The sequence below is a fragment of the Hippoglossus stenolepis genome, chromosome 15 (genome assembly GCF_022539355.2).
Source record: "Hippoglossus stenolepis isolate QCI-W04-F060 chromosome 15, HSTE1.2, whole genome shotgun sequence".
NCBI classification, from domain to species: domain Eukaryota; kingdom Metazoa; phylum Chordata; class Actinopteri; order Pleuronectiformes; family Pleuronectidae; genus Hippoglossus; species Hippoglossus stenolepis.
The window spans coordinates 10,218,196-10,228,984 of NC_061497.1; the positions used below are offsets into that span (position 1 = coordinate 10,218,196).

Here is a 10,789-nt window from a genome sequence, read left to right on the forward strand (position 1 = left end):
GGAACTATCGGGATGTAAAGTATACTGTGTATAGAGGAGTTAGCTCCAGGGGAGGGACGGGCATGGGGTTCATTCTGTTCATGGCAAAAATGGTTTAACACAGAATATTGATGATTCTTGTCTGTGATGTAGACAACGTCAATGTTTTTGTTTGTTTTTTTGATAAAAGGAAAACTGATATGAAAAAGAGGAAAATCTGAGTCTTTCATTGACTGTGTGTCTGTTGAACTTATAAGTTTGAGGTGATGAGGTGTTAAAACGTGAAGTCAACTGAGTCTAGACCGCTGTAAGCCAGCGCTGGTCTGAGTTTGTAGGGATAAGCCTGTGGACAGAGGGTGCACGTGTTTAATCCCCAGCTACTCTGTTTAAACAGATGGTATTTTGGCAGCATTTCAGTTCACAGGTGAAAAACAGCAAAGGGGCTTTTTATTATTCTGTAGATTTAATCACAAACGGAAAGGTGAACACAGTAAAACATGAGGAACAAAGGGCTGGTCAACTTGCTATTGCTCAAGTATTTGCAGTTATCTATCAATTAGGGCTGGGTGATAAAACAATATTATTGATTATTGCAATCTAATTCTAATTTAATCTATAACTACATAACAGTTTTATATATATATAAATAAATATATATATATATTGAGGAGATATAACACATAATTGAGATATAACACATAATTGGTCTACCTCAAATTTGTAGAATGTTTTACTGTTTGTGAAGTTTTTATCATTTTCTGTCCTTAAAGGTTCAGTGTGTAGAATTTAGTGACATCTAGTGGTGAAGTTGCATGTTGCAGCTGAATGCCCCTCACCCTCCCCTTCCAAACATGAAAGAGAACCTGTAGCCTTCAGTTGACATAAAAACTCAAAAGGTGTTTAGCTTGTCCAGTTTGGTTTACTGTAAAAAAAAACATGGCGGCCTCCCTAGAGAGGACCCGCTCCTGATGTAAATATAAAGTGTTTAAATATAAAGCACCCATTCTAGGGTAAAGAAAAACCACAATTAATACAATTTAGATTATTACACACTAATGAAAACATCACTAGGATTATTTTATATTCAATTCCAGCCAATAGATCTCTTTCACCTAAATCGTACACACCGGACCTTTAAAGAAGAGTTTAAAACCACAACCTTCACTCAGGAGCAAAAATAGGTCTTTAAACTTTTACTGTGATAACTATCAACATCCACTGACACTAACATCTTCATATTGATAACATTTTTGCCCGCTCAGCCCTAATCAGTCAAACTAAAAGCTTTTTCATCTGTCTACATTTTATCAATTTCAAAGAGCACAAACACATTTTCATTATTGGTGCCTTTCTCTTTTCATGCAAACAGCATAGAAACAAAATAGAATTCATAAATATAATAATAAATATAAACTTTGTTCATATATGGAACCATTCAAAATACAGCTACAGGTGTTTTACGAGTTAGAATTAAAAGTTATAGGCAAACAATAGTAAATATATGTGTATAATTATTTATTTGATCTTGTTTTACTCTATCTGTAACATTTTGTTTGTATTTGTGCTCTAATGCTGTGTCATAAAACTTTATGAAGCAAATCATAATCTCAAAAATAACAACAGTTTTGGACATTTTGTCTGTTGGATCGAAGAGAGCAAATAAAACAGAGTTTGAAAAGACTGTAAAAGAAAGATTTAACAACTTCATTTGGGAACAAAACAAATTTAGGTTGGTCCATTCAAACTTATATCAGAGCTCCATGGATTGTTAATAATGTGGTGGAGTTAAACAGCAGGAGAGGTGGTATTAAAAGAGTGAGAGGAAAAAGCTTTTCATTGATCAGCTGTTTTGACCTTTGTCAGCCTCATCGTTCACATTCTCTTCATAACACGAGTCGAGCCGCTTTCGACATTTTGGTAACTGACACACGGCAATACTGTGAAGGTCTTTACAAGCTGAGCAGTGCAGAGACAACAGACTTGCAAGAACCCCTGGAGCTGCAGGAGGAAGTTCTACATTAGGAGGAAGTCTGGACAAACCTCTGCACCAGGGTAAAGATGGTATCTGCTCCAGCATGTCATACCCTCTCTCTCTCTCTCTCTCTCTCTCTCTCTCAGCAATAATAGATTCTGCCAATCCACTTCACAATTTAGTCCAGTAGGTGGCGGTGATTTACCAACCACCACTGAAAGAAGAGGAGGAGGAGGAGGAAGAGGAACATTCCAGATGTTGCTGGTTACCATGTTGTTTCGAATACCGTTCAAGATGTTTACACTATCTTTATTTTTTTACCCATATGATTTATGTAGTTTTCTAAACGTGATTTTGATACGGAGATATTACATTAACTCGTGATGGGTTTTTGTTTGATGTTTATTTCAACGACACCTTCAGTGTATCACCGTAATGTGCCTCGTTGTCTGGATTTATTTGTCAGAATTTCAATGCCTTGATATTTGTACGTTTCAAGTTTTCAAATAAACAAAACAACCTCTCAAACCGGAAGCTTCAACATAGATCCTAAATTGAAAAGATGACTCAGTTGCAATATCGATTATATATATTTTTGCCTTTGAACATTTACATTACTTTTTCCAAGAGTAAATAAAACCCAAAGAAGAAATAACGGTATCTTACATGTTTTACAACTACTACATGTACTTCAACAAAAACACAATCGAGGGAAAATGTATCAGAAATACTCATAACGCGAAGGTGGGTTTGGTACCTGGAGTTTCACGCAGAGTGACACCTCTCGCTTCTCCTCTTCTCTCCTCTCCTTTCACGCAACAGCACGCGGCAACCTCCTCTTCTCGCCCCCTCTCGTCCAATCACAGGCGGCCGAGCCCTTCATCGAGTGAGAGGAGCCGGGGCTGCTGATGCTGTATGTGAAAAAACCCGGTCAGGTCAACCGTGTGTGTCTGTTCTGCAGCCGCGTCAGTGACTTATATTCAGTTAGTGGTCGGTGAGCATGCGGCCAGCCGTGGTTAGCATCGCCCTGCAGCAGCAGCAGCTCCCTGGGTTCACGTTTCAGTGTGTGACGTGTCTCTGATGCTCCGGACAAAAGGTCTGTTAGCTAACTTTAACACCACCTGTGTAGCTGTTATACTTCCATCAGCTAACGTTGTTTTTCTAAAGAAACGAGCAACTTTCCAGAAGCTTCCCACCTTCACCTATGGGTGCTGTTAGCATGCTACATGTCTTAGCCTCTTCAAGGGAAACGCTGCTTGACCTTGTCCCCTCATTTGCCCGATAACAGTGGAGGCTCACACGTGTCACGTGCCGGTTTGATAGTAAAAAAGTTGATAGTGTGTGTAGATAAGTGGGGAGGTGATCGTAACCCTCTGGTGGTAAAGAAGCGTTAGATGGAGGATCGTGTGTCCAGGCAGTCACAGAGCACCTGTGTTACATCAGCAGGGACAGGAGCTCTGCACGGTCCTGTTCACCAGAAACACCGAGGTTTACGTTTGGTGGAGGAGAAAGCTCTAAGATTTATACAATCGTATGTGTGTAAAGAGTGTTTTTAGATTGGGTGACATTGGGATTCGTCATTTTGACCTCTTCAAAAGGCTGAGAGGACACAGTGAACCCCATGTTGCTTCATCTAATATAGGAAATGTCAAAATGAAATACTATAGAAGATCTTATCTAAGTGGTTGCTAGTTGCCTGTGCCCTCACATATCAATAAACTCGTTCTGTTTCCCTCACTGTTGCCACTATATGGAAACAGTATCTTGTTTAAAGCTCTGATGCCAAATTTAGACATATTTCCGAAGATGTCATTACCCGACCCAGTACATTTATGACAAAGAAATGTGATTGAGGCTCGATATTTTACAGTTTAACCGTAAACATTAATGTAAATAACTATAGATAAACACAATAACTTTATTTGAATAGCTTCTTTCCAAACAACCTTCACAAAGAGGACAAATGAAAACAAGAACACGCACGCAACACCCAAGACAAACTACAAATAAAATACTGCCACATCATTTAGAATTAATGGCAAAAGAAAGGATAAAATAAACATAAGTTAAAGCTGCGAACAATCAAGTAAAAGCTATTTGGCCAAAATAAATTGACAGATGATTAGTATCAAGTTTTTCAAGTTTCGAGTTCCAAAACCTTCCAGAAGAAAACACAAATACAACCATATACATAGAACTAGAATTAAGAACATAAACACATTTTTTTCTTACAATATATCCCAAAAGCACATCTTTTCTGCTTTGTTTATTTTGTAAAATATAGGTTTTCATATCCTGCATATGCTTTTTTTCCCTGTATGTTTATGATAATGAAAGTGCTCTGATAAGATGCAGCGGTGTTATAATGTGAGTGTAGTGATGAGGTGAACTGTGTGTGTAATGTGTGTGTGTGTATTATCTTTACTAGGTAGTTGATTGAAAGAGAAACCTCTTCTGACAACCTTTCTGACACCATGGCCCCCCACCCGGCGGTCCAGGCCATCATTGATCTCTCTGCAGGAGCCGTAGGTAACTACAGGACTTTGTCTCAAACACGATCACAGTGTTATAACAGTATTCAATCTCTAGGAAGTAATCACACTGCTTTTCTGCAGCTTGACTGATCCACTCAGTGGCTTTGTCTGATACGTTTTGATGACTCCTGTCTTTTTCCGGCTTGTTTCTCTCCCGATTTCTATTGAGTGTTTATACTGCTCATTGAAACACAACCCTGTGTAAAGCCCTCCATGATTCCTATCTCGCTCCACAGCACACACATTGATTCCTGCAGTTTGTGTAACAGCTGTTCTATTGTTTAAGGATCGCCTGTTTTCTCTCTAAGGGGGAGCTGCGTGTGTCTTCAGTGGGCAGCCCCTGGACACAGCAAAGGTCAAGATGCAGACCTTCCCTACGCTGTATCGGGGATTCTTCCACTGCATCATGTCTACCTACAAACAAGTGGGTCTTCGTGGTTTCTACCAGGGCACCACGCCGGCACTGATGGCCAACATCGCAGAGAACTCCGTGCTCTTCATGAGCTACGGCTTCTGCCAGCAGGTCATCCGCTTCACGGCTGGACTGAACAGTGAAGCTGTGCTGAGGTAGAGCGACAGCAACCAGGCCGTCACTCTTGTTTGCACTTGTTGTTAAATATCACTGAATAAACGTCTTTCCCTTTAACTTTCCCTCTCGGTTAGTGATGTGCAGAAAGCCTGTGCTGGCTCAATAGCATCCATCTTCTCCTCGCTAGTACTCTGCCCCACCGAGCTGGTCAAGTGTCGGCTGCAAGCCATGTATGAAATGGAGGCGTCAGGAAAGATAGCTAAAAGCCAGAAGTAAGTGGTTTTTAAATAGTCATATATTTTGTAGGTTATTAAGTCTTTCATGATTTTTTCTGGTTGCATATTGTCTTATTTAGTATCTGAAATTATGCTAAAAAAATAATACAGCTAATATGATATTATACCAATTTAAATTGAATGTAGTTCTGAGATTAAATGAAAGATGTATATACTGTAATTTAATATTTAAGAGCTCAAATAAAAAAAATACTGACATTTAAAAAGTCATTCTAAAAGTAACATTTTGGACACGTACAGATTCAAAGATGTGAAATAAAAAATCTGTTTCACATTCACTGTTCATCTCCATCTCACAACTTTGACCATGGTTGTTTGGTACATTTCTTATCGTATATCAAATGTATAAGAGCTTATGTATATAAAGTATATATTATATAGTGTGTTATTAATGTAATACTGTGTGTGATATTTTTCGGGAAAACATATTAATCTCCAAATAACTATATGTTGTTTGTGCATTGACCGGTCCCTACTTTCCTCTCCTCTGTTAAAGCTCAGTCTGGTCTGTGGTGAAATCCATCATAAGGAACGAGGGACCGCTCGGCTTCTTCCAGGGCCTGACCACCACCATAGCCAGAGAGATCCCTGGTTACTTCTGCTTCTTCGGCGCCTACGAGCTCAGCCGCACCACATTCGCAGACTACATGAAATGTGACAAGGACGACATAGGTACGGAAAAAATATTCCGCTCAAACATCACCTCAGAATCAAAGAGCAAGATATTTTGATGGCATGCTGATGATTGTTGGAAGATTTAGAAGACAGTCACCAGTGGAGTTAGAAGATGTAGTTTAAAGGGAAGTGGAGACATTAGAGAAGTAATTAAAAAGCGTATAAAACAAATGTATTCACGGATAAATGATTCAAGGAGTATGTAGAATTCTTCTTTTTGAAATGGTTACTAATGCTACAGTTGAAACAGGGCTGAGTATTTATTACCCATCCAAAACCTGTTTTTTCCATTATATCTAATATTTGCTTTCCACCCTCCCACACATTCAACGTACTGTTGTCTCCTTGTTTGTTGAAGGTGTGGCTCCAATCATGTTCAGCGGTGGTTTCGGGGGGGCATGTCTGTGGCTGGTGGTCTATCCTATGGACTGTGTCAAATCTCGGATCCAGGTCATGTCCATGACGGGCAAACAGGCCGGGTTCTTCAAAACCTTCATGACCATCGCTCGTGGTGAAGGTAGGGGCGGTTTTGCTTTGTTTCTCTCATCTCAGTGAGATCTGGTGAAAGCATTCTTCAATGGAAAAACTGCTGTTTCTGTAACGTCTGCTGTTTGTCATGTTTAGGTGTGAGGGCGCTCTACTCTGGTCTCACCCCCACCATGGTCCGCACCTTCCCTGCCAACGGTGCACTTTTCCTGGGTTACGAGGTCAGCCGGAAGCTCATGATGAAGCAGTTTGACAGCTAAAAATACGAACTGGTATCAGAGCCAAAAACCCTCAACACAACTCCAGTTGAAGCTTGTAATGTGTAGGATGTGGTTTTTGCCGGTTCCTACTTTTTTTAAATGTACCTAAAAAAACTGACCCACTCCATCTCTTTCTAACTGAAAAAATATCTTTGACATAGTGTTTACATCTTTTAAAACCTAATATATTTTTAGATCTAAATATTCTTTTTAACACTCCTAAAATTCTACAGTGTAATGAGAAAAACATGTTCAATGTACTGAAAAACATCAACCAGCCTCTTTACGAGGGAATGGCGACACTCCGGTTAATTGTTTTATGTCTACCTCAACAAAGTTGGATTCGCACAGAAGTGTTTATCTTCCAGTCATTCAAAATCACTCTTTACTCGCTGAGTAAGAGAAGTACTACGATAGGTTTAAAGATATTCTTGAAAGGTCCAGTGTGCAGGACTAAGGATCTACTTGCAGAAATGGAATTATGAATTATGTGTTTATCAGTGTATAATCACCTGAAAACTAAGAATGGTTGTGCTTTCTTTACCTTTTGTTAATCCTAAAACCCTGTTTGAGCTCATTTACATTAAGATTTTATTTAAAAAGAAACTAGTGAAGTGTCATATACTAATACATTTAAGTTGCCAAAACTATGTTGTCATGACATGTTTGCAATCATGCAATTATTTACTGCTTCAGAGGCTCAGGTTCAAAGTTTTGTTTTCGTTGTGGTCACAAATATAAAAAATCTGCTGACATTTGCTTACTTTTCACACTTGGTAGCTTTGGCTTTTCAAATAGTGTTGACTGAAAATGTATCAGTTTCTTCTGCCTTGAAATAAACCACAATGACAGCCAGCAAGTGTATAATTGAGCCTAACCATGTTCATGTCACTGGTCAAATGATTCGAAATCTTGTTGTTGTGTGACTGTTTTTATTTCACCATGTTATTATTCCACTCCTGTTGTCTCCACTCATCAGGAGACTCAGTGTTTTGCCTTTTTAAATCACTAGATTTTGCCTTTCTTGTTGTATAACCTTTATTGTTGTGTACAGGTCAATGAGAGAGTCTCAGCTGCCTCGTGTAATGTGTCATTTGCACACTGCATTCAAAGTGCAGGATGATTTTATTTGTTTTTTCCTCCAGTGCTTTTAGTAGTTGCCAATTCAGAACTCTCATCCATATTCCTGCAATTTTAAATGAGAAATTTGGGTACTTTATGTAGAAAACGTAAACAATTTGAGATGAAATTTAGAGATTTGTATAGAGATCAATCCAACTGCTGTAATGTAACCGACATTAAATGCGTTGCTAGAGATGAACTTTGTCCTGTATTTTATTTTTCTAGCTTTTCTATCTCTTTAAAGCATTTTTTTGTGAAACAACACAAAACTTCAGAGATTGTTTTTTTAACCAATTTATTAAAAATTGTCCATATAATCAGAATGGATTAGAAAATTTTAATTTTCACAAAATACCATAATACATTGATGTACATTTCGGATTTCTATATTGGTTAAATTAACAGTGGATGCACAAAATACACAAAAATATAAAAAGGTGTCATAGAAATAACTACAATTTCTACGAGTATTTTAAGCAGATGCAGCCAGGGAGGACTATCCTCAGCCCTCCAGCAGGTGGCGCCACTTGACTGTCAGGAACTCACAGTGGCTGTAAGTATTGAAAACAACAGAAAAGCCAGAGTTAGACTAAAATAACCTGATTAATAGAGAAATCTCTGAACTTGGATACGTTGACAGAGTTCTTGATTCTGACTGTTCCTCATGAGACATCAGCTTCATCTTACCCCTTTGTCGATGCAGGTTCCACACAGGCAGCCTAAGAGCCCATTGATCATCTGGGCGGCACAGAGAATGAGCTGCAGGGCGCTGGTGGCCAGCAGAGTGGCGAACAATCCAATGTTGAACTCCACAATGTTGTTGGGCGCTGTGCATGTACCCCACCACGTGTGATCAGTCAGGTAACTCGGGTCACTATGACAAAAACAAATCCAACGTTTATGAAGGTTCACATCTATGTCACATTGTCAGCAGAACCTTACTCTGGTGGGTCACCTGTTTTTAAACGGTGTCGCCCAAACCAGCAGGACTTTGCAGAGGGGCCCGTTCTGCAGGCCGAGCACGGCCACAATGAAGCTGTACAGGGCACCGGCCACACCAACTGCAGCGAACGCGATAGATAAGAACATCTGTGGAGGTGAAATGATAAACAAAGGTCAGAAATATTTCTGTTGGAATTTAAAACATTCCCACCCTCCTCCTCTCCCTCCCAAGAGATTTGTGGGAGATTTGTGCTCCGAGGGAGGAATCTGCTTAGTCCTCTCCCCACTAAATGCTTTACAATCTTGTGTGTGTGCGTGTGAAGATGTAAATGTCCTGCAATGGTTTATTGATGCAACACCATGCAGTCATAAACTTAGTGTGACTGGCCTGAATTATACACTTAAATGTTGTTTCAATATATATTTAGAATGTGTATATTTGTGTGTGTATTATATCAGATTCATTCAGCAGTAGGAGTGTATGTTTTCTTACAATAAGGTGATACGTTCATATTGCTAATTCAAGCAACTCATTTTCACTCCTGACTGACTCACCCCACAGCGATTCGCACAGCAGCCCTGTGACCCCGTCAGGTGGATGTAAAGAGCTGGCAGCAGCACCTGTAACAGCACATAGGAGTTGACATGTTCAGTTCACTTTACTCTAAACCAGGGGTCTTCAACGTTTTTCAGGCCAAGGACCCCCAAACTGATGGAGAGATGGAGCAGGGACCCCCTACTATATATATTGTATAAAATAGTGTTTTATATTAAACTGGGCCTAGTGCCATGTATAAACATAGCTACCCTGTTATTGTGCATTCAATACTAAGCTATTCAAATAATACACAGGTTCATATATTCATGTTTTTATTATTGTGTGTCGCTGAATGTGTGCATTGCTGACAGAAAGATAACGTCTTCTGCCTCCATTTATCCGTTCGCTACAATATGTTGGATTCATGTCAATGTGTATTTAAAGAAATTTAAATTTGTGGGGAAAAAATTGGTTGGAATTTCTTTTTTTAATTACAAAAATATAAAAAATTGTCTAATCAACCAAAAATGTCACGACCCCCTGCAGTACCTCCGCGGACCCCCTAGGGGTCCCGGACCCCCTATTGAAGACCTCTGCTCTAAACAATTGAGCTTTCTCACTTACTCGTAAAGTCAAAATCTTATAGAATATGTCAAGAGGTGTTTAGAATGCTGCTAAATTCATTCGATCTTTCACACTTTGCTTCAGTCAGATTTAGATGCGTCTCATGTGAGTATAATGCAGCACAAAATAGATCTTGAAGGAGAAAACTCTGACTCTGAATTCCAGATGAAGCCAGCATGTATCGGTTTTGGGTTTGCATATGAGAATAACATTTCTCCGAGGCTGCACTGAACACTTCACAAAGGAATTCACAGCTGTTCAAATAACCCCAGGGTCAAACCCATCCGTAACAGACAGGAGAGAAGAAGAAGAAGAAGAAGAAGAAGAAGAACTCACCATCAAACCCCCTCCAACGAGTCCCCCCATGTACTTCACCTCCTCGGTGATATGTCCATCTTGGGCGTACTTGACATCCCCATCAGGAAAGAACAACACAATGTTACAGATGATGGATATGAGCGCCAACGGGTACAGAGTAACCGCAACGCAGCGGGAACATTTCCCAGTGCACATGTTGTCCGACAGAAAAGCTGGTGTAAGAAAATATTTAAAAAAAACTGGCTCAGTAACTTTTATATCAAATCCTTCGTAGGAACTCCTGCTTTGAAAGTGACCGGAGGAGGGACATGTGTTTGGGAAGGCAGCAGAAGACTGAGGGATCCCAGTGAGGGATGTTAGGGTGTGGGAGGTATTAATGACGGAGCGATAACATGGGCAAACAGAGGCTGGGATTGGCTGCAGCAGTAAATGTGACTCATTCCATGGTATCTCCTAGAGACACTGCTTGTTTTGTTTCCGCTATTAGAGGTTAATGTGTAGATGCACTTCTGTT

General features: G+C 39.7%; 2 protein-coding genes across 3 annotated transcripts; one reads left to right on the forward strand and one right to left on the reverse strand.

Annotated features, from left to right (window-relative positions):
- Positions 1 to 2,795: 2,795 nt before the first annotated feature.
- Positions 2,796 to 8,052, forward strand: slc25a15b (solute carrier family 25 member 15b). Of its 2 annotated transcripts, none has more exons than XM_047343707.1 (7): positions 2,796 to 3,047; positions 4,380 to 4,480; positions 4,794 to 5,052; positions 5,149 to 5,286; positions 5,807 to 5,982; positions 6,344 to 6,502; positions 6,610 to 8,052. In XM_047343707.1, the coding sequence occupies exons 2-7, from the start codon at positions 4,426 to 4,428 to the stop codon at positions 6,729 to 6,731; spliced, it is 909 nt and encodes a 302-aa protein (XP_047199663.1). In that variant the 5' UTR covers positions 2,796 to 3,047; positions 4,380 to 4,425; the 3' UTR covers positions 6,732 to 8,052. The 2 variants fall into 2 exon arrangements, with proteins under 2 accessions (XP_047199663.1, XP_047199664.1); XM_047343708.1 differs by having other exon boundaries at positions 2,816 to 2,864.
- A 124-nt stretch (positions 8,053 to 8,176) lies between these two features.
- On the reverse strand, positions 8,177 to 10,633 carry tm4sf21a (transmembrane 4 L six family member 21a). The gene is made up of 5 exons (XM_047343516.1): positions 10,294 to 10,633; positions 9,351 to 9,416; positions 8,809 to 8,942; positions 8,541 to 8,727; positions 8,177 to 8,404 (listed from the first exon to the last, which is right to left on the reverse strand). The coding sequence occupies exons 1-5, from the start codon at positions 10,468 to 10,470 to the stop codon at positions 8,396 to 8,398; spliced, it is 573 nt and encodes a 190-aa protein (XP_047199472.1). The 5' UTR covers positions 10,471 to 10,633; the 3' UTR covers positions 8,177 to 8,395.
- Positions 10,634 to 10,789: the final 156 nt, after the last annotated feature.

What these genes read in the sequence shown, in the direction of transcription:
- tm4sf21a (XM_047343516.1), bottom strand. Translation starts at nt 10,470, where the DNA reads ATGTGCACTGGGAAATGTTCCCGCTGCGTTGCGGTTACTCTGTACCCG. An exon ending in TCGTTGGAGGGGGTTTGATG is followed by an intron (nt 9,417 to 10,293) that starts GTGAGTTCTTCT and finishes GTGCTGTTACAG; the next exon opens with GTGCTGCTGCCAGCTCTTTA. An exon ending in GCTGTGCGAATCGCTGTGGG is followed by an intron (nt 8,943 to 9,350) that starts GTGAGTCAGTCA and finishes TCACCTCCACAG; the next exon opens with ATGTTCTTATCTATCGCGTT.
- slc25a15b (XM_047343707.1), top strand. Translation starts at nt 4,426, where the DNA reads ATGGCCCCCCACCCGGCGGTCCAGGCCATCATTGATCTCTCTGCAGGA. An exon ending in AACAGTGAAGCTGTGCTGAG is followed by an intron (nt 5,053 to 5,148) that starts GTAGAGCGACAG and finishes CCTCTCGGTTAG; the next exon opens with TGATGTGCAGAAAGCCTGTG. An exon ending in AAGATAGCTAAAAGCCAGAA is followed by an intron (nt 5,287 to 5,806) that starts GTAAGTGGTTTT and finishes CCTCTGTTAAAG; the next exon opens with CTCAGTCTGGTCTGTGGTGA.